Source organism: Liolophura sinensis, chromosome 6, assembly GCF_032854445.1.
Source record: "Liolophura sinensis isolate JHLJ2023 chromosome 6, CUHK_Ljap_v2, whole genome shotgun sequence".
Lineage (NCBI taxonomy): Eukaryota > Metazoa > Mollusca > Polyplacophora > Chitonida > Chitonidae > Liolophura > Liolophura sinensis.
In genome coordinates, this window is record NC_088300.1 from 44,954,815 (window position 1) to 44,978,984 (window position 24,170).

Consider the following 24,170-nt stretch of genomic DNA (forward strand, 5'->3'; position numbering starts at 1 on the left):
CGTTTATTTGACAACAGACCCGCATGTAGGAGAGCTCGGCAGCAGTCATTTATTTGACAACAGACCCGCATGTACATGTAGGAAAGCTCGGCAACAGCCGTTTATTTGACAACAGATCCGCACATAGGAGAGCTTGGCAACCACCGTTTATTTGACAACAGACCCGCATGTACATGTAGGAAAGCTCGGCAACAGCCGTTTATTTAACAACAGACCTGCATGTAGGAGAACTTGGCAACAGTCATTTATTTGACCATAGATCTGCATGCAAGGGAGCTCGGCAACAGCCGTTTATTTGACAACAGATCCGCACGTGGGAGAGCTCATCAACCGCCATTTATTTGACAGCACACTCGCATGTAGGAGAGCTTGACAGCAACCGTTTATTTGACAACAGATCCACATGTAGGAGAGCTTGGCAGCAGCCGTTTATTTGACAGCACACCCGCATGGAGGGGAGCTTGGCAACAACCGTTTATTTGACAACAGATCTGCATGTAGCAGAGCTTGGCAACAACCGTTTATTTGACAACAGATCCGCATGTAGGAGAGCTTGGCAACAACTGTTTATTTGACAACAGATCCACATGTAGGAAAGCTCGGCAGCAGCCGTTTATTTGACAACAGATCCACACGTAGGAGAGATTGGCAGAAGCCATTTATTTGACAACAGATCCGCATGTAGGAGAGCCTGGCAGAAGCCATTTATTTGACAACAGATCTGCATGTAGGAGAGCCTGGCAGAAGCCATTTATTTGACAACACATCTGCATGTAGGAGAGATTGGCAACAGCCCTTTATTTGACAACACATCTGCATGTAGGAGAGATTGGCAACAGCCATTTGTTTGACAACAGATCCACATGTAGGCAACAGCCATTTATTTGACCATAGATCTGCATGTACGGGAGCTCAGCAACAGCCGTTTATTTGACAACAGATCCGCACGTGGGAGAGCTCGTCAACCGCCATTTATTTGACAGCATACCCGCATGTAGGAGAGCTTGACAGCAACCGTTTATTTGACAACAGATCCACATGTAGCAGAGCTTGGCAGCAGCCGTTTATTTAACAGCACACCCGCATGGAGGGGAGCTTGGCAGCAGCCGTTTATTTAACAGCACACCCGCATGGAGGGGAGCTTGGCAACAACCGTTTATTTGACAACAGATCCGCATGCAGGAGAGCTCGGCAACAGCCGTTTATTCGACAACAGATCCACTTGTAGGAGAGATTGGCAACAGCCCTTTATTTGACAACACATCTGCATGTAGGAGAGATTGGCAACAGCCATTTGTTTGACAACAGATCCACATGTAGGCAACAGCCATTTATTTGACCATAGATCTGCATGTACGGGAGCTCAGCAACAGCCGTTTATTTGACAACAGATCCGCACGTGGGAGAGCTCGTCAACCGCCATTTATTTGACAGCACACCCGCATGTAGGAGAGCTTGACAGCAACCGTTTATTTGACAACAGATCCACATGTAGGAGAGCTCGTCAACCGCCATTTATTTGACAGCACACCCGCATGTAGGAGAGCTTGACAGCAACCGTTTATTTGACAACAGATCCACATGTAGGAGAGCTTGGCAGCAGCCGTTTACTTAACAGCACACCTGCATGGAGGGGATCTTGGCAACAACCGTTTATTTGACAACAGATCCGCATGCAGGAGAGCTTGGCAACAACCGTTTATTTGACAACAGATCTGCACGTGGGAGAGCTCGTCAACCGCCATTTATTTGACAGCACACCCGCATGTAGGAGAGCTTGACAGCAACCGTTTATTTGACAACAGATCCGCATGTAGGAGAGCTTAGCAACAACCGTTTATTTGACAACAGATCTGCATTTAGGAGAGATTGGCAGAAGCCATTTATTTGACAACAGATCCGCATGTAGGAGAGATTGGCAGAAGCCATTTATTTGACAACAGATCCGCATGTAGGAGAGCCTGGCAGAAGCCATTTATTTGACAACAGATCCGCATGTAGGAGAGCCTGGCAGAAGCCATTTATTTGACAACAGATCCGCATGTAGGAGAGATTGGCAGAAGCCATTTATTTGACAACAGATCCGCATGTAGGAGAGCCTGGCAGAAGCCATTTATTTGACAACAGATCCGCATGTAGGAGAGATTGGCAGAAGCCATTTATTTGACAACAGATCCGCATGTAGGAGAGCTTGGCAACAGCCCTTTATTTGACAACACATCTGCATGTAGGAGAGATTGGCAACAGCCATTTGTTTGACAACAGATCCACATGTAGGAGGGCTTGGCAGCAGCCGTTTATTTGACAACAGATCCGCACGTAGGAGAGCTCAACAACAGCCGTTTATTTGACAACAGACCCACATAGTTTGGGAAAGACCGAGTGAGTGAGTGAGTGTTTGGGGTTTAACGTCGTACTCAACAATTTTTCAGTCATATGACGACGAGGGAAAGACCGAACGTCCTACGTCGCCGTCCTACATTCATTCGTCCATCCCACATGTGCACGAGTATGCATTCATGTAATTAACTCCTCCTATACAATAAGAAAGAGAAGATTCTGAAGCATACAGATTTTGTAGCAGTCACTGTCAAGATGTGCTCGTTACCTTTAATTTATCTCCAAAATTATTTTGTTTAAGTTTTACTGATGATAATCAATCTGTAAAGAAACTGGGACAACCAACAAAAGGGTTGGCAGTCATATTGTTGTAAGGCCAAAATCGGATTCAGATCAAATTCATTGTAAGCGTTATAGTGATTTTCCTATACCATACTCTCTCAATAACCTAAACCAGAGTATACTGTAAATTGTGATGTCGTTTTTATGTATCCAGTACCAGACTTCTCACCATGATCTTCTTCTCACTTTTATGCTGGATCTTGACATTTTTTGCTTGACTGGGTTTCATTTGACTTTCATCCAATGAAATCTGTTAAGAGATAATCAAAAGTTTGTACACAAACGTACTGCCAGCTTCACTGTTGTGTACCAGAACATAAAACAGCAGTTCAGTAAAGTCTGCTGGTCAGAAGTGTATGCTTCATCTTAAAATAATAGGGTCGACTGAATGACTGATTCACTGATTGATTGAATGGTGTTTAATGCTGTACTTGAGCATTTTTCACAGTATATGGCAGCAGTCTGGTTCATGGGCACACTCCTTACAACACATGTGCCGCTCTCTAGGCTCACTTGACATCAATGCCTCCACTACACAAGCTTGACCTTTGGAGGCTGTGCAACGCGCTTAGGCTTCAGCGCTTAGCCTCACCACATGTGTCCTCGCACCAAACTATTTAATCAGCATTCATCAATAAAACTGTTTCATTTGTAGGTTAGACTTGTGTTGTGCTTACTTTAGACAAAGAAAATCTAAGTGCATCAATAATTAATAGAGACAAAGGTTGAGACAGAGCTTTTCTGACATTTCCTTTCTGATCACAGTGACCCCAGTGACCTCGGGGTTGTTCAAGATTGCGGTACAAAATTTACCAATGTTGGCAGTGATGTAAAGTGAAGGTAGAGATCATGGAGCAAGCTATTGTTTAAGGGTGGAGGAAATCGGAGTGCCCTGTGTAAACCACCACCACGAGAGAGTGAGAGCTGTGAGGATTCAAACACACGATTTTCACTGGTCAAGGCTCTGATGGCCGCTGCGAATTAGCACCTAAACCATCTACAAAAAGAGGAAAAGAGGAAAACTTTTCACAGAATAACCTAATCAGGGCTCAAAATGGGGGCCTGCGAATGGCAAAAATCAGGCTGAAAGGCCAACATAAAACTGACCTGCCAAAAAAAAACATCAACAAATAAAATCGCAGGCCAAGCATGAGATGTCAATGTATGGACAAATATAATTTCTGCTTTCTAATTAATGTCGGCGTGATAGTGATACAACGGATTTATTATTCACCGAAAAGGCAGGAAACACCCTTCGCAGCTGTTGCAAACCACAGAGAGATATTACAAGAGATAACTCTGCGCTTACCGTACATTCTCAATAATTTCAGATGTATTTTTAGAAAACGCATACCATGATGTCTTGTAGGGGTGTTGTTTCAAGTCGTACACTCTGTGTGAAGAGTAGGGGATTACCAGTAGTTGATTAGTAATGGTAGTTCACATCTACATGTAAGTCATACCTCAGCTTGGCAAAACGGGTAGAGACACTCAGCTGGGTTTTGAAAATATTTAACTTGTGTGACTGGACGGCTGTTTTTCAATCACGCCAATGCCGTATAAAACTCTGCACACACTGGTAGATCTATATACACTGCAAAATTGCAGAAAAACAGACGTTTCCGGAATTTTCGCTTGAAACACGTGGGTACATCGCAGTTGTGACATGTATTGATTAGCTGTGTTCAACTGAACATTGACCAATAAACTCTCTTGTTGGATAACATGATAAGTTGTCAAAACATGCGGTTCTCGAAATTTGAAAGCTAATTATCAGTCATTAACAACAACTAGTGGCACTTACAACTTACAGGAAGACTATCTGAAAAAAATTAAGTTTATTTTAAACATCGTTGAGTAAACTGGCAAGCAGTAAAAGACTAATTGAGCTCAAGCATGTAAATACATGTACATGTAACTGTGGAGAAACAACAACAGCGACAAGACTTAATACAAACCTTTCTTAAAAGAAAATTAAAGTTTGACATACATACACAGCTACTTATTTCATGATAACCCCCAAGCCCATACTTATATCGGCCTTGATATGTGGTGTGGTATAATTTTATGTACATAAACCTACATCAGAAAGGGATGCACGTTTCCAGGCATACCAGGCTTGGCCTACTGGCCGGTGTCCAGTTCCAATTGGTGTTAAACTCTGTACTGTATGATGCATATTTGTCCAAATCTGAGGAAATCTTGGTATGGAAGCTAATTAAACATTATTAGTTCACGTCCAATCTTCGGATTATTGATGTGGCCAGAGGCATCTGGTGTTGGCTACTGCTGATCAAGCCCTGTTTAAAAGCTTTTATAGCCACATTAAAAACAAAACTTTATTCAAAAGTTTTTGCACAATAGGTATAGGTTCATTCATTAGCCATTTTATGTACCTGTATGCCCGCTGATGATTTGAGAAAGCCCCTTAGAAATATATTTTCAGCGGGGTACATACAAGCTATGAATTTCTGTAATATTTTAATCATGCTTTTTGTTGTGAGTTTGTTATCTGGTAGTAATTTGTAAAACCAGTACCTGTAGCGGGTGTTGTGCAAGGAGCCTTGATTTTGTAATGCACACACACGTTTATATTTCGTCTCACTAATGTTTAACTGAAGAGCTTGTCAAGATACTTGAGTTTAATTGAAGTCCGAATATATATTTTCTGTGAAATTACCTATGCCATCCATACCAATACATACTTCTCAGAGCTCAATATTCTCTAAAGGTCATCTGGTACATGTATCTGTGGGCTTTGAAGGCATTTGTATAGTGCCTAAATTCCAGTTCTGTTAATTTAGTGACACATATGCATCAATGTACACTACTACTAACTTTTTCTTGACATGCCCGTGGTAATATGTTACAAGCTATCTTTTTAACATTAACCTCAAAAAAAATTGCCCCCACCAACCCCAAACCTCACCCACCCACCTCATTGAGACTCAGCTCTCAAACTTATGTTATGTTCTTGCCAAAGTAGACATGTCGTCTGCAGTACATGGAGAGTCAAATTGGACAGGCGTGATTTATCGTCATGGGTGTTTTATCCACATATGCAAGGCAGTATTATTAGTTCAGTGATCAAACGGCAATCATCTATGTTCCATTCTTGTATGGAATTCAAGCCAATCCTGCGATAATAATGCCTAATGCGGTGAAGTGTTGAATGCTTCCCGGTAAATAATACCTCACAACTATGGATTTTAAATACTGGAAAGCATAGTTTGTAGAACACAACCTGAAAAACGACATGTTAAGTGTTTTGGGAAAAGAAACAGCAAAGATATAAATTTTCACTAGATTGATATGCCGATATCAATACTTTTATTTTTCTTTTTAATCAACCGCGGACAGCTGGCATAGTGATGTCACCAGTGGTCAATGCTTCCCGGGAGACTTCTCCGATCTACCGGCTTACTATCAATGTGTCTCAATTAGTGAGTGTCTGTAATTATTGAGAAGGTACGGTACGAACAAAATTAACTTCTTTTGCTTGTGTGCGCTCAAATTGCGGCATGTACTTCCGTTTTGTCATTTAGGATTACTTGGTCCTGTTCGGTTAATTTCCATGTTTCACGTGGTTCCGAAATGCTAGTAGAAATGCTATTTCGATCAGCGAGAAGGAAATATTTCTGTGGATTGCAACAACATTTCAACTCGGGATTGGATTTATACTGGATGAAGTGAAATAGGAATAGGTCCTATTCTCTCCTGCTTTAGAGTGAATTTAAAAGCCCACTTCGTTATGGGGAGACTGGATTTTGGAATTCAATGATTAAACCTTGAGGCAGGCAATTAATTTAATTAAACTACTAAATTGGCAGGCAATGTTTAAAAATTGCAGGTCAACTGCTATTGTGCATGCAAAAACTTTATGACTGGAAAAAAGTTGCAGGCCAAAGGAGATTGTCTCTATTCAAGCCCTGTTAATACTACACAGTAAATGTTGCTTTCATTCATTATATCCCAGAAATCTCACCCTGATCTTCTTTTCACTGTTAGGTTCGACCTTGACATTTTTAGAATGACTGTGTTCAGCTTGGCTTTCATCCAATGGAATCTGTAAAGTGATAATTAATGGCATTTACCCAATCCAATGCAAGTCCAGCTGAGTACATTGTTAAGAACTAAAATATAGAACGGTCAGTTGAACAGTGTAGTGTTTATGATCTCGTTTAAACTGACCAGTACATGCCAGCAAATTACAACAACCATCACACCCTCTATATTATATACTCCGGGGGTCAAAATTCATAATAATTCACAATCTCAACCAGTAGTGACTTCACCCAACATGTTTTAAAGATTGAAAATGTTTTAGATTTCATTTGGAGACATTGTAAAACAACATGTAACTGGATAAAGTACAACAAACTATCATTTATGTCTCTGAAATTCTGAATTTTTGCACAATTCAAATCATCTTATTGGTGACCTGGGGCCAATTCCACAAAGCCATTTCTGACGTAAGTCAAAATTGGAAATACAACAGTAAAGCTTATTTTTTTGGCTTTAGGTGTTAAATTTTTTTTTAAAATCTGCACACCAGCGCTACAAATTATACTTTAACATACACTAAAACAATAATATGATACTTTTAACACAAAGTGTAGATGCTGCGTGAGTGATGCCAGAATATATTCTTTTATTATAACATAATACTGTGTCATATTCAACATACTATCCTGTCTAGTCTAATACAAACTTTAAATTGATTCAACGAATTGAGTATGTGTGTTGAACAGATTAATGCAGAATGCATTCTTTAACATCACTCAGACAACAGACTTTTCTGTTAAATTTAACAAACTGTGTATAAGTAATTTTTTCATTATCAACAGTCATGTTGCAACCGTGATACTATGGCCTTTCTGAAAAAGTTTAAAATGACTTGGCTATATTATACGTCATAGACTAAATGTGTAAATGTGTGTTAGCATGGATGTTATTCAGATTGCTAACCTTGTAATAGGCGCTTTTCTTATTGCTGTACTAATAAATCATGTTCAAGGGTTAAAAGGCAAAACCAACGAATTTCGAGTTTCAGTTTTAAGATACTATTTTTGGTACAAAAAATTGATCAGTGTGAATCAAATTTTTGCCATTATTTATTTAAAGAATATGCAAAATACTTATCTTTTTTCAAAATATCAGCCTTGTCTGTGCAATTATTACCACTCAAAACAAAAAATTTCCTAAAAGTTTTAAAGAGAGCACGTCGCATTACAACATTTTCAAACTCAAGAACCATCTAACTTTATCACCATAAATATTGCATGTACAAGTCTGATATTTACTGAGAGGCAATAGTCTGAGCTATTCTGGGTAAATACAGGAAACTTTGATTTGATAAGAGACTATGGATTTTTTAAGAAAAAATATTCAGTATGGCCTGTTTCATATATGTCTTCTTGTGGCGGGGTGGATCCATGCCCTCAAAGTACTGCCGCCACTGAAGTATCATACCGTGGACATGAGGCATAAGACCCCACCCAGTCAAATTACCCTGACATATGGCCAACCCCTTCTGTTTTCTGGCTCCAACCTCTCAGTGCTGAGCGCTAAGCGAGCCAGCAACAAGTACCATTTCTAAAGTCTTGACTAAAGTATGATCCAACTCGATCGAGTTTGATCCCAGGTCTCCATATCTTGTGGCAGAAGCTCTACCCATAATAATTATAGGCCACTGAAGTGTTAGTGCCCGGACCAATGTGCTAGCTGGTAAAGAGCTAAGGAGTACACGTGGATGTAGGCAGTGTAGGTGAAGTTGGTTATGAAATGACTGTGTAAATCGAATATTGTTTACTGTTGAAAACAGCTCCTTTGCAATAGAAAACATAACAATTTTCGTATATTTTATGTTAACTGATTCAAGTTACACAGAACTTATCACTGAATATGTGATTACAATTAAAAAAAAAAATAGTCCACATGTATGGCAAAAAACATTTAGGATAAATTAGACTAAGGTAAGCCCCAGCATTTTTGTAAACAAATAAGCTTTGGCCATGATCATATCGTTAAAAGAGGCGAGTCGGTGTGAAAAAGTCAATGGCAGTCTGGACCTTGCATCTAGGCTCCAACACAGGAGAATGAGTATACGTATGCTTGATGTTTAATGTCGTACTCAAGAGAATAAAGAACAGACAATAAATGCTGTAACATTGCACAATACTTCACATACTCCCAGATAATAGGCTTCCACATTAACATATTTTGTCTGCCAGAGGCCAACAGATAGTTGTGGGTTTCCCCTGGGCTCTGCCTGGTTTCCTCCCACCATAATGCTGGCCACCAATGTATAAGTGAAATATTCTAGAGTACAGCGTAAAAAACCCATCAAACAAATAAATAAATAAATAAACTTTAATGTATTTCTGAAAGCTAAGCTGGGAAAAATGAAACAAATCTCAGATTTAGATTTACGGCCGTTCAGTTACTCTAATCTACATGTACCCTGTAACCAAATGGGTACACTACAGCCTACAAGCTAACATAATCCTATAACCTACAAATATGCTACAGGTGTGAGGTCATTTCAAGCCCTGCTTGATAATCACACAGCATAGCAGCATCCATTAGCTATGGTTACATATACAGTCAAAGTCCTGTTTTGTTCCATAAGCTTACCCTGAACACCTATGTACTTTATTATGCTACTGCTGGGCACTAAATAATTTCTCTGTCCGTAGTCATAGTCGTCTCAGCTATCAATTCCAGTTTGGTGTTCCCATGTGTGATTACTACTAAATCGACACAAGCATGAATCTGGTGGAAATTCGATAAACTCCAACCGCCATGTTTGTACGTTGAAATCAGTATTATGTTGTTGTTGTACAGCAAACGTACAACAGGCGGCACAAAAATTAATTGTTAGTTAGTCGATTATATTACATTTAAATATAATATCTATAGGTGCAATCCTTATATTTATGACAAAATATTTAAAACCAACTAACACCCAGTCAGTATTCGTTGGTCGTGGGAGTCAAATGGTGTAATGGCTGTGGTCCAGAAGTCAGAGTAGATTACTTCTACGTTGTGGTCGGTGGCGGGACACTTTGAAAAGATAACGACTGATTTCTTAGGGAATAAAACTGAAGTTGAGAAGCTTTTTTTTCTGATTTAATAGCTTTGTTTAAGAATCGGTCAAAATGTAGTTTCCAGCCTTTATTTTTATCACCCTTGTAAAAAAAATACATGGTGGATCCCCTTTTAACAATTTCGACTTTGGCCTGTTTGGGAGATGTTTGCCTGTGTGAAGCCTAGTTACGACTCGATTAAGTAAGAGGTATCTTTTGAACCAATCATTCATTTATAACTTCTGCCAAGTTTTTGTTTTAATACCAGATGATATAAATTAATCAAACACTACATCTCAGAAGTTTTGTGTGAAAAGTATTAACCATGTACTAGGAGCACACCATGATGCATGTGTTTGATATATAGGTCGGTCAGGGAACATTTTCCCGCGCGATGCTGGCTTGAAATTGAATGAATCATAAATGAGTGCTAGACGAAGGAACATATCATTGAACAGAATATATACTGAGAGATTTCAAACAGTCTTACCTTTATATTCTTCTTTGGAAGGAAAACATATCGGTACGTAAAAGAGAGCAGCGTTCCTAGCACTAGGACTGTGATAATTCCACATGCCTTCGGACTCAAGAATTTCATGGCGCTGTACTTGAATGCCGCGAAAGAGTGAACATGTGATAGTAAATAAGATGGATGCGGTTATTATTTTCTGTCGTAGACTAAGGAGGACAAATTGTTTTAACCACGTACGATATATTGAGTCTTATCTACACTTTCACGCCCGTGCGAAACAGGGCCCAGATTCACAAAGCCGCGTACGACATTTTTTATCGTACATTTGTCGAACGATATTTTGTACGCAAAAAAAATTGATATTCACGAAGCTTTTTGTCGTAGAAATTCTCGTACCTCCACGACAGCCTTGGAGGTACGAGGTTTACGAGAAAAATGGAGTTACTTGTGGCCGCCCAGCTGGTGGACAGAAGTCTCAGAAATCAGAGTTTTTCGAGATAGAACTTCTCCCGTTGACACTTTGAGTGACGCCGAACATGTAAGGAGATACCGAATCGATCGGGAAAAGCTTACGAAGCTAATGGAAGTGTTGATACCCGCTCTGAAAAGGGAAACGAAACGCTCGAACGCCCTTACCCCAGAAACTCTTGTCTTCACAACATTAAGATTTTTAGCTTCGGGTTCATCCCAGTCTTTAACTGGCGACTTCCATGCTATTGGCATTTCCTCCACCTCCAGGGCAATAAAAAAAGTCACAGAAGCTGCATATATTTCGATGTCAGCTGATCCGTTGTTGTTGTTGTTGAAGTTTCCTAGTACTCGAGCAGAATTAACAAAACGTGCCGAGGACTTCGATTTAATCCGCCAATTTCCAGAGACCATTGGATGTCTCGACAGCACACAGATTGCAATCAAGTCACCTTCCTTCAATTAGCATGTGTTTGTCTGTAGGAAGGGCTTCCATTCTCTCAATGTTCAAGCCATATGCGATGCTAAACCACGGTAAGTTAAACAAACTTTGTGGAGTGAACACAAATGGAGTCAACTTTACATATGCAATAGTAATGCTAGGCCAAATTAAAAAGTTGTTTGTTTAAATGCACTCCTGTTTTGGAACTGAATTTGGCTCATTTTAAATTTAGTTTTCTTCATATCTTATGGGGTATTACATATGACACATATCAGTAATTCCTGAACTAATGACATGGTTTTCTATTAATTTTTAAGTAAGCTATAATACATGTATGTATGTAGGTTGTATATATATTATTGAATAATATCCCAACTGCAGAAGGCTTCTTAAAAACGGAGAGAAAATATTTGGGGGGTAAAAGTCCATATTAATTTGAATAATTTTAATTTCAAAATGTTTTCTCTACAAATCATCCTAAAGTCGTAATTCAGTAAGCATTGATCATGTGTAAACTTTACCAACATAAACAATTTGAAATAAAATTGAAGTGCAAGTGCAAGTGCATGCTTGAAGTTGCCTCTTCCTGTGGGAAAAGGTTTTGGAAATAGAGTGATGAATGAACTGTTATATGATACTGCCACAGGGATATTAAGCCATTATCATTCATTTATGTATAATTATGTTTATTATTTACTTATCAGTTTGGTGTGAAATTTCTCAAAAGACGCAGGTTAGTGCAAAGTCTCATTTGTCACTTTTTGATAGAAAATTCTACATGTTATTAATCTGTTATTTCAGTTTCACTGATGTGGTGGCAAGGTTTCCGGGATCCTCCCATGACAGCTTTGTACGGAGGACGTGCAGAATATATGCAGCATTTGAAAATGGACTGTTTGATGACTTTGTCCTGCTGGGAGACTCAGGATACCCTCTTAAGAGATGGCTGATGGTTACGTTTTTAAACCCCATCACCAACGCTGAAAAGCATTACAACCCTTAAAAACCACCAGATGTACCATGGAAAGGGCTTTTGGGGTCCTCTAGTCAAGATTTAGGTAAATCTGTTCTTCTTTCCACAAATTTTGCCTAAACAGGTCAGGCGATGAATTGCTGGCAAAGGAAAAACAGGCAATTGTTTATTAAATGTTGCTAAATTATTATTATTACAGGTACTTTTGTCTATTTCTTCTGAAAATGGCATTGGAAGTATATTCACAATTTAGCATTAGGTATTCGGCTGCCATGCTATCTCTAAAACTTTACAATTCCTATTTCTGACCTCAACTTAGCATTCCAACGTGATACATTTCAGCGGAAGCTTAAATATCATTTATGAAAATAATCTCAATAGACAAAAGAAATGTAGACAGGAATAGGTATATCATGGAACAAAGTGAAATATTGGGTTGACGAACAATGCACTAAAAGCACCTAAAATGATTGTGAATATAGTTCATTCTGAAACCTATTTGTTTTGCATTCATAGCAAGTTGGCTTTATTCCTGATAAAAAAAAATGTTTAGCCTTGATGAAACCAGTCTAAAAACACTGACTACCAAATTTCTTATACATTTTATTTTCAGATGCCTTCATCATAAGTCTGGTGGGTGTCTAATGTATACTCCGCAAAAGTGCATCAGTATTATTATGGCTTGCTTCAAGCTCCGTAACTTGTGCATAAACCGAGGTCTGCCACAGCCAGAGATAGAACCAGACGATGATGTGGACACGCTTGTCTACAATGGCCCAGTCACAGATGGCACCACCAGAACCCCTTGATTGTGACCAACAAATTTGGAAATTGGTAACGATTGTCAACAGCTCCCTTAATTTATGCCATTTTTATTCATCCCCGACATTAGGTGGAGCATATTATGTTATAGTGATTTTGTCTGTCTGTCCATCTGTATTTATGCCGCGACTCCAACAGCAGAGAGGGTTTTTTTTGGTAGATACATTGATACAAAGATGACAATGTGTCTCAACTTACATTTGTTCACTTCTGCAGTCGTTATGATAACTACATAGCCATTTGCCTTACATATACTATATAAATATATATGATTTTGTGCCCGGCCATAACTCAACTGTTTTCTGGGTAGAGTTTTCATTTTTGGTGGACAGGCATACGTAAACAGATGATGTGTCGCTACTCACATTTGTCCATTTTCTTTATAATTATATACTACATAAATACAAATGATTTCGAGGTAAGCCGTTTTCCGCATAAAGTTTTCATTTTTGGTGGACACATTTGTCCTTATGATAACCACATACCTATCATCAACACCCAATTTTTGTTATGTGAAACATTTTTATAAATAAAACTGCCATTTTTAACAGTGAATTCTTTCATATGTCCTGGGTCGTTTACTGTCCAAGCTGTCTTCTAGTCCATAACCACCCAGTTCACATGTTCAGTCTAGTGTCATCCTGTTTGGCTCCGACTTTAATCCAGGGAGTTAATACCCTATCTGGCTAAGCAGTGGTTTCCTCTAAGGCACTTCACATGTGCCTACCATCATTCAACCTAACCACCATCATAAAATGAAAATATCCTTGAGAACATAAATTTGAACAATACATGCTTCAGTTCAGAGAATTCTTTTTTGTTGAATGATGTATTCTAAATGCTATGAAATGTTTGTCAAATTTTATACTTTGGGGATTAAATTGGAAAATTGGCATCAATCATTTTGGGATAGATCGTGGAGCCTAACAGGTTTCTGTTGAGACCACACACCTTGGTTTACTCTGGCTGGAACAATGCTGAATAAGGTGTCAAACCTACAATCAAACTATATATATCGAGTAGTTATTAGAAAATAGCTCAGGTAGTAAAGTTGAAGAAATCAGACAGAACTACCAATTAGACACTCATCAAAGCAACATTTATACAATATATTTAACAGCAAATTGAATTAGTTTACAGACAATGATAGAAAAAAGAATTATACATGCAATAAAAAGATATGAGCACAATCATCTCTAAATACAATTTTAAAACATATTAAAGCTACTTGCATCGCAAATCCTTCCGGACAGGGCAAATGTTTGAAATGGAACAAATTAATTGCATTACAAAAAAAAAAATAACTACTGTAAAACAGATAACCCTGCCATATCCCATGTTGTCCTTTCTCCTTCCAATGTTAGCCTTTCTTTCTTCACATTTAACCTTTCAGTCTCCATACACAACCAGTCACTCCACATTTGCCGGTCATACAAATACCTTTCTTGCTCAACAGCTTATCTCTCACACTCAACACTCAGTCTCTCTGTCTCCACACAAAGTCTGTCTTCTACTTTCATCAACTCTCCTCTCCATCTTCCTTTTGTTGTTTCCTTTGCATCTGCTGAAAAAAAATTATTCATTTATTTGATTGGTGTTTTATACTGTATTCAAGAATATTTCACCAATAAGACAGTGGCCAGCATTATGGTCAGAGAAAACCAGGTAGAGCCCAGGGGAACTGATAAACAGAACAAACATTCATGTACAATAGTGGTTTCAACGGGATACCATCTACATGTATTTATCAACATGAGATTAGTCTTGTTGTCAACTCTTGTTGGTTACTATTTATAATCATAGCTATTTATACCCACCAGCCAATTCTGGGTCAGCCCTGGAGCATAACAGACCCAAGCCTCAACCAAACCTAATTCTTATCTTTCCATCATTAAAAACTTGGATTCACTTTCTCAAAGCTGTTGTGCAGAGGTCCATGTACTTTGTCTGTTGAACAGATAGCAGGTCTTACTGCAATTAGACTGTTGAAATTGAGTGACCGAAAGATCCAAGGAAGCTGAAGGCTCTGCAGCATTGTGGCTTTCTGTCTCTCCAGAAGAGCCTGCAAAAAGTATTTAATAGTCTGTTAAAATGGAAAAGATTTTCTGATCAGTTGACACATATACTTCAACTTACAAACTGTAAGCTTACGCATCTGATAATAAATGATTTAAGACTTGTAAGAATAAAGGAGATACAAAATTGTGAAAGCTGTTGCCAGAAAATGATTCTATCATACTTCCCGTAACATTTGACTGCAAAGTTAACATGATACAATTCCGTGGTGTCCTACTTCATGGTGTCCATTTTCATCATCTTAAAATGAGTTGTCCCTCACTGGCTGACAGTGGATATAGGGTTTCCTGTGGTAATCCCTTCGGTTTGGTCACGCTTGAATACATCTGCTAGGCCTAAACTTCAGCTTTGCCTAGGTATAGCCTGGACTTTCTCTCACACCAGCCTGTCTGAATCGAATACGTATCTCTTTTAAGGTTCAGTTTAAAATCAACACTTATCAGGTACATATAATATACACTTTGCCAACTTCCTTTCAAGGTTTTACTCAGTGATAAAAACTTACATTCCACAACAGCTTCTTCAGGAAGTGTTTCCTCAAGCACGTCAGTAGCACCTGTGAATGACCCTGGGAGATCTGAATAAGAAGAAATATCTACATTAAATGGGTCTGCATACAAAAGCTAATTTTTTTCACTATGCAATGTATTAACTGCCAGTTTAATCCAATTATAATTTAATTATTATGTCAGAAATTTGGATGCTATAAAATATAGCATTGCCATATCACAGCAGAGTAAGAAACGAAAACCATCACAGTCAGATTTTTAAAAAATATGCCACGTGCCAACACTAACTGATTAATTTACTTGCCATTAAAACTACATATACAATTAATAAACATATACCACATGTATCAACTCCGCCTTGTACGCCATCAATGGAATCTTTTGGAACCGAAGTCAAAGCCTATGACCAAACAGAAAAATGAAGTGTGCACTGAAAATGTTTTAATTTACAGCGTATGTGATGACTTACTACAAGTACTTGAGTATGACATGTTAATTGTAGCTGTGTGTGTGTACATGTATGCGTGAGGGGGAGGGGATGGTGGGTGGAGAAACACCATTATGTGGATGCACCATCAGTTATCCCAATGAACACAGTTCTACTCCCCTTGAGCTCCAAAACAGCAACATCAAAAGTGAATTTAAAATATCCCCCATAAAAACCTTTTCCATTTTCATAAAGTAAGTCTAAGGTGGATTCATGGTTCCAAGGCCATCTTAATGTCACAAAATGTCCATTAACTAATACATATTTCTAATTTGTGTACGAATGCCTTATTTACCATTTCCACGGTGACATCAATGTCAGGCTTGGAGGCAGGCCCTCCTCCAGTCCGCCTCATCTCTGCTCTCCTCATCGTTTCCTTCTTCTTGTTAGATGATAAAAGATATGTATATTTGTTTTTGACTTCTGTGTTTGTTCTTTCCACGTTTTAGTCAGTATTCACTCTAAAAAAAAAAATAACCACAAAGTAAAACAACTTGAGTATGTAGCAACATCTTTAACTTTAACATTAAAATGATTACATGCGTTAAAAGGTCTTCTGTATAATACAAAATACCCTGGAACTATGGACAACTGATGTTGCATGACACAAAAGATACTGAATATATTGATTTGAAAAAAGTTATTTTAATAGCTCTTTAGGGCATTATCCTATTACCATATACAAGTAATTTACATGTAGGCTTACATGTGTCAAAGGAACAAAAGCAATCTTAGTTTTACAGTCCACTCATTTTTTTTCACCAAAGAGTAATGGATATTTAATGAATATAATAATGAAGCCGAGCAATAAAATACTGTATAGGCCTACTTGCATTGTATTGAAATCAAGCATGTGACCCAAGGATAGTAAAGTTATAAACTTCGCAGTTTATTAATTATGATATGAGTGAAGAACAATGAGTAAGTTTATAGCCTTTTACAAATTTCACAGCCTACGGATTGACAACTATTCCCCATGCTCTGTTTTTGTCAATCTTGCAGAGGTTGGAGTTGAATCTTCCTTTAATGTCGCCGAAAAATTCCTGAACCTCACGTAGCATGGCTTCTTTCTCAGATGTTGTCCAGTTTGGTTATTTCTTTTTGCCCTCTTCCATGATTTTAACTTGATTTTTACTGCTGAATTTAAACCTACGTGCCACTTACAAAGTTAATATATTGAAGTGAGGAGCGTTTGTTTTATTTTGTGACCACAGCGTTTCAAAACAAAAGCTGTGACGCCAGAAGCATTCGTGCACGAGAATAATGCTATACGTCTCGTGTAAATGTTTAGTATGTAACTTTGGTCACCTGCTACTTACGGAGAAAATTTTGCACATGAGAAAAACTAAAAGTAAATGTATACTTATCTGAGAAGACGATGTGGCTTGCTCAAGTTGAGGTTGTAGTTGAATCGATCATTCATCTGTTCATTGTCAGCAGAAATAAATTCAGTTGGTCTTATAAGACTGTCATTTTCCACTCCATCTCGTTCCCAAAACACAGGCGCACAAATAACCATCGACCACAATGCCAAAAATAGGCAATATGCCGAAAGGGAAAGCAATTTTTACGGTCAAGCATTCGTTTTAAAATGCAAGGGTGACGAAACCGAGCACCTGCTTGCCATTCGCCCGCTTTTGACTGTCGCGAACATCTTATTTTACGACATCACATTTGAAAATGATTGTCGTACGACAAAATCAGTACGATATTAAGTACGATATGTTTCGAGAAAGTGGCGCACAATTATCGTAAGACATGTCGTACCATTATCGTATATGTGCGATTATCGTACATGTACGACATCTTTGAGTCACCAAAGGCGAAAGAGAGAAACTGGCCTCACGATGAGACAGTTTCGTTGATACAGGAAAACGAAAAACATTCTCTTTAAAGATTACATAGACACGGACGAAAGAAAATCATTGTGTCTCATACACTGGACAGAAAGATGGAAATTTCCCTCCAATTTATCGAAAAACACAGCTCCACAAACGACAACAGTGTTGAATAGTGTTGATCTATCTGATGTATAATGTTGACGGGACACTCATCTTACCTCAACAGCATTCAACTTGCTGTTGAGTCAACCAAAGTTGAACGATGTTGGATAGTCTGGACGGAGCTAAAACAATTAGTTTGCTATAAGGCCGTAAGGGGAGAATAACTATACACAAACTAACTCATTGGCGAGTGCTGTAAAGCATTACCATATCGACATTACCTCTGCCTGCAGAGCCAAGAGATCAAACATATGCAAGGCAACTTAAGACAGGTCAGTTTATAGCCTAGGTGTTTATCAGTTCAACTCATCCCACATCTACTTACCTTTATGCTCGCCTCTCTGGCAGATTGTTTTAAACTCTTAGTGATGTAGAAGGCAAGAGGTAGTGTTCCTACCAGCACGGATACGACGATTGTTAACTGCTTGACTTTCATTGTACAGCTTATTTTCTTTTTGTTCACCAAATTGCTGTGTACAGCCGATAAGATACAAACGAAGACACGTCTATTACCATTTGCTATGTACTTGTAGCTGACAGTGCCAGCCGAAATATTTGCATATATCCTTGTCATCTCCTGTATAGACCTGATCTGTTCTGTTCAGTAAAGGTGATAAGCAATACTGACCAGTAAATAGCTACCCAGAAAGTCAGATATGGCACAAAATGGGTCACCGATGAATTCATGCGGAGAACGATACAATGTAATCGACCCATATCCACACGGCATTTGCATGGCATTTTAGAGGAACGGAAACAGCTTTTGACATGCTGGGTTTGCGGTAGTTGGGTTTAAGGTAGTAAAAATCTCACTACAGATTATATATATATATATATAGATAGATAGATAGATAGATAGATAGATAGATAGATAGATAGATATTTATTTGTTTGATTGGTGTTTTACGCCGTACTCAAGAATATTTCACTTATACGACGGCGGCCAGCATTATGGTGGGTGGAAATCGGTGAGAGGTGAGAGGCTTCTGGGTCATTACGCTGCGCTAGCGCGCTAACCGACTGAGCCACGGAGGCCCCATATAGATAGATTGATAGATAGGCCAATGTAAGACACGCGTTGAGTAAGCTGCAAGCTTTACAAGTTGTTCATTCACGAAACAGCCTATTTCCACACCAGCTCTAGCCCTTTCGTGCTGGTCTTAAATTTACACCCCACAGAGATGTAGTTGACAAGAATTTATTTCAGTGCATCATTTCACATTACATAAAAATAGTTCTAGAAAGTCAATCATTTCAGAATTAGAGGCCTACACTTACCCTGCCTACACAGTGTCACAAGTGTCAAGTGTAAGCAGCTCCCAATGTATCTGGGACAGACTTTCATCTATCTTTCATGATAACCATTCCGAAAGTCTTTTTACTGCCTTCGCCTTGTTGTCTTGCCGAAGTGCAATGGAGACGAGCTTCTTGAAAAACTGCGGCAAGTGCAGATTCTAACTTTTACAAATGTTGTGATCATGAATTCTGTCATCAGCGGTCCTAACCTCGATCCAACTTAATTTGCATCGCCAAATACCCTTGGGCGATGTCTGAAACGCCAGGCAAAAACAGTTCCACCATTAGCTGCTGGAGGCTGAATTCTGCGAGTAATTCCAGATACTTGTGTTGAATCAACGTAATTGACTAAGACGCCTATCATAGCGGATGTGTGTAATACTGCTATAGAAACATTTACATGAACAGTTAAAAAATGAAAAATAAAATCCTAACTGATGTAAACTGCATGGCAGCTAGGTGATCGTACTTCACCGGCTTGGTGTGACCATTTACCAACTAGCACACTGCTCTAGTTTTACTCTCTATATACGCTGTAATCTTATACTGTCCTTCTTTAGGTGCTGCATGTCTTCCTCAGTGTAAATTAACAGGAGGCCGCAGATATCATCGACCATTTGTCAACTATCATAATGTATTTGACACTCTATAATTTAATTCTCCATAATGTAGTATTTTAAATTATACACCTGCATTAACCAAGATTAACTCTCCATAATGTAATATTTTAAATTATGCACCTGCATTAACCAAGAGTCTGCTGGAGACTGAGTCCCCAAGGCTTTGTCCCTTTGCATTGTTTTCATGCCGTGAAGTTTGCTACTTTTTAAGTATTTACTGGAAGAACTGGAAGGAGAACTGGAAGGAACCGTAACTGTGGTGAACTGGCCATGCAGAGACTGGATTTCACTGGTTATGTGTGGCCACTTGTCAGCATGGTTTTACTCTCCATGCTTTGATCCCTTGTGTTGTAAAGATTCTCTGCATATGTTGGCCCAAGCTAATTTTTAAAAATTGCCTAAAAGAAAAATCCAAGTTGTTTACGTATTAGAAACAGACAAATTCATTTTGTTAATACTGCCTGATCATTAGAAGGCAATTTAGTTTACTGTTCCTGTATCCTAAGATAATTTTGATGGTTTGGAAGTGCACCGTGTCTGTTCCTCCTGATATCTGTCTCCATACCACCCATCCTTCCAAATGAGATGTCGTCTTTGTGGTTCGCGATATTTCTCGATTGCAGTTGGCAGAATAAGATTTCGCTGGTAACATGCAGGTGTGACCCTGCTTTTACCAAATATCGCAACTACTCCAGTTTTACTCCCTATGTTATAATCTGAACAAACAGACTTTAAAAATGGTACTTGTTTCTGCATCGCTTGACCCTCAGCATTGAGAGGTTATTGCAAGGAAACAGGACTGGTTGGCCCGGTTTCAGTATAATGTGAAATGGTGGGATGTCATGTCTTGTGTCTTCGGCATGATACTTCAGTGACGGCAGCACTTTGGTGGCATGAGCACACCCTGCCACAAATAGACACAGTACATGTACACACATTTAATGACACTGCGTCGTCATATCACTAAAAATTTGATAAGTACAAGGTAAAACCCCAAGCGTGCATACCTCCATATACATACATACTCGCACAGTGACCTACACTCTCTGCAGGGTACAATATAAACATGGCTAGTCAGTTCAGGTCACAATCAGACAAAGAAATATTTTTTCACTGTATACAATGGGTTTTTTATACTGGGGGATTCCGGTACAGTGAGCACATACCAATCCTTTATGCCGAGACCTTTTCAGGTTTCCAACATAGTGACATTGAAGGGACATAACCAACTGAGATAGGCCTTGAAAGGCCATGATACAACAGTGGACGAGCCTGTGAGTCTGCGTGCGTGCGTGTGTGTGAAGTTTTAAAAACCAGATTGGGATATAGCAGATGAGCTGCGGCGATATTACATTAGATCAGCTGCAACGTGATATTAGAATGTTATACGGCTATAAAACTTCACATTCGAATGTATATACTTCTTTGAAACTTTATATTAGAAGGTATATACATGCACCTCTTATAAACTTCACATTAGAATTTATACAACTCTTTCAAACTTCATACTAGAATCCATATACTCCTTTAAAACTTCATATTAGAATGTATATACTTCTTTGAAACTTTATATTAGAAAGTATATACATGCACCTCTTATAAACTTCACATTAGAATTTATACAACTCTTTCAAACTTCATACTAGAATCAATATACTTCTTTAAAACTTCATATTAGAATGTTTGTAGACTATACCTTTTGACAACTTCACTTGTAAATGCTAGTTTAACTTCTAGCACAGGCGCTTGACACTAGCCCATAAACCCTATATATGCCATATACCAGCTACCTACATATATAAGAAGTACTTTTTACTTCTGGTGGCTGGTATATGGCATATATAGGGTTTACCTGCTGGATTCGAAAGCCTGTGCTTCTAGTTTAACTATACACTCAACAGGTGATGGCAGGCAGCTGATTTTTCATCTACACACTCGATTAAAATGTCTGAGCATCAGTTAGATACTGACAATATGTATACTTGCAGACAGGCAATCCCTTTGATTTACAGAATAAGACTCAACGTGCATTTGGCATGCCGTTTTCATATTTATAACCTTCAATTATATAAACGTGTGCGGAAACGCGTTGGCAGCCTGGATAGAGTTTGTTGGAATACCTGTCTTCCATTAGAGTATAAAATGTATCTTTAGGCTGCATGTGAGAAAGTTTGTCATTTACTTTCCAAAGTTCTTTCGGTTTACGCAAGTTTCGTCCCATCCACCTTTTCTTGTGAGATATATAATCAAGCCTGAAAACTGCCAGACGACACCACAGGACAAGACATATCGTCTTAACACACTCGATATAATAGTGACTATATAGCATATAATATCTATTAGTTGTTTGGTTTGGCACAAGTTACCACTCATCATAGATGAACTTATCCCATCGGTGGGGTACCATATGTCACGTTCGCGCCTTTTTAACGCTTCACTAAATAACTAATAATGGTCCCGCATAGCTGATTCGCCTCGCAAATCTACCTGTACTCTATACTCCTTACAGCACATCTACCGCTCCCTACACTCCCTTTACATCACTCCCATCAGTAGACAAACTTGACCTTTGGAGCCTGTGAGATGCACGTATATAGGCTGATTCAGGCTTGACCTCGCCTCTTGTATCCTCTCGTTTAGCTGTTTAGTCAGCATTCGGCAATAAAGTTGTTTCAGATGTCTGTTAGAATCATGTTGTGCCTACTTTAGATAAAGCAAATATACATGTATGTGTATAAAATTACTAGAAACAAACTTTGAGTCAGAGTCTTTGTGTTTTTTGACATCACTTCCTGTCTCATCACCGTTACCCCAGTGACTTCGGCGATGTTCAAGATTTCTGATCAAAATTTGCTAGTGGTGTCAGTGATGTAAAGCGAGAGAGCGGCGCATGCGCTGTAAGGAGTAAACATGTACCCCAGTGATTGTTTCGTTAAACTGCATAACACTTATATTGGTTAGTCTTTTACTTTTGAATATACATGTAGATCACCATTACTGAACAGTGGCTTAACCCCACTTACCCCGATCTATAAACAACAAATTTTCCTTCAAATAAATCTACGAGACGGACATGTGTTATATTAATGTATACCAAAATGTCTTCCTAAACACCCACTATACCTTTAAAGGGCACAACCTCAGGCCCCATTGTAGTGGGCCCTTACACCGTGCTATACACTGAGAAAAACGTCACACATGTATAACAATTGCAAGCACCTGTGATGCATCCTATAACTCGATATTCCGTGCTAGTAAATATATTCACATTATGTATCCAGTGAATGTAGGCACGAGAAGCGGATAGTCTGCGAGATGTTCTTACTGCACTTTTGTCACACTTAACCGATCGTGTATCTTGCCGTATCCCATCCGGAGTAATCAGCCGATCAGGCTCAGTTGTTCAAAATTGTATTCAGCTAATAAAGGCAATAAGTTAAATTTTATATTTAAAATTTTAGCCTAACTCAGCAGCCAAAGGAGTTCTCCAAAGTCAAAGTATAATAGGAGCTATTTTAATTCATATCTAATACACTGGTATTCAGTTTTGTTTTAGGCTAAGTACAAAACTGAATACAGGACTTTAGGATAAATCTCGTATTAAGTCCTCAACCAGTTTTGAACAACCGGGCCCTGGTGTAACTCGCTGCAAGTTATCTAGCCCCAAGATCGCGACATGATCTTAGACCTAAGTCAAGATTTCAAATCACTTAAAATTGTTATTTTCTTATGCAGCAAAGTCAAAATATTTCTTGACAGCCTAAATCTTGGTTAAGCTATTGCAAAAACAAATTTCAGCTAAAATAAGGCAAGGAAAAACACCAAGTTTAATGATTGAAAAGTCCATCCGGTTGTATTCTCGCCGCAGCCCATTCCTATCGGTGTAATCTCGCTGCAACCCACCCGGTGTAATTTAACAGCAGCCCATCCTTGGAATCTTGCCGCAGTCTGCCCGGTGTATTCTCGCCGCAGCCCATCCCTATTCGGTGTAATCTCACTGTAACCCACCGGTGTAATTTAAACAGCAGCCCCTCCCTTTGGAATCTCGCCACAGTCTGCCCGGTGCAGGTGTAATTTCGCAAGGGCTCTGAAACAGTGGAGACCACAGGATATGGCTAAAATTTTCAGTCTGAAGCAGGAATTGAAGCGAAATGTACCAATGTGTGTCCCCAGATACTGACTGATGCGTGATGCAGTTTTCATGGTGAAAGGTCGATTTCTTACTCAACGAA

The 24,170-nt window shown here is 38.8% G+C and overlaps 1 protein-coding gene and 1 pseudogene across 1 annotated transcript; one reads left to right on the plus strand and one right to left on the minus strand.

Moving 5' to 3' along the window:
* Positions 1 to 10,489: 10,489 nt before the first annotated feature.
* On the plus strand, positions 10,490 to 12,934 carry LOC135467251 (putative nuclease HARBI1; annotated as a pseudogene).
* A 1,848-nt stretch (positions 12,935 to 14,782) lies between these two features.
* Positions 14,783 to 16,546, minus strand: LOC135466188 (uncharacterized). Its single transcript, XM_064743571.1, has 4 exons — positions 16,315 to 16,546; positions 15,872 to 15,932; positions 15,529 to 15,600; positions 14,783 to 15,009 (listed from the first exon to the last, which is right to left on the minus strand). The coding sequence occupies exons 1-4, from the start codon at positions 16,387 to 16,389 to the stop codon at positions 14,861 to 14,863; spliced, it is 357 nt and encodes a 118-aa protein (XP_064599641.1). The 5' UTR covers positions 16,390 to 16,546; the 3' UTR covers positions 14,783 to 14,860.
* Between the last annotated feature and the right edge of the window lie 7,624 nt (positions 16,547 to 24,170).

What these genes read in the sequence shown, in the direction of transcription:
- LOC135466188 (XM_064743571.1), bottom strand. Translation starts at nt 16,389, where the DNA reads ATGAGGAGAGCAGAGATGAGGCGGACTGGAGGAGGGCCTGCCTCCAAG. An exon ending in TTGATGTCACCGTGGAAATG is followed by an intron (nt 15,933 to 16,314) that starts GTAAATAAGGCA and finishes GTTTGGTCATAG; the next exon opens with GCTTTGACTTCGGTTCCAAA. An exon ending in AGGCGGAGTTGATACATGTG is followed by an intron (nt 15,601 to 15,871) that starts GTATATGTTTAT and finishes CTTCTTATTCAG; the next exon opens with ATCTCCCAGGGTCATTCACA.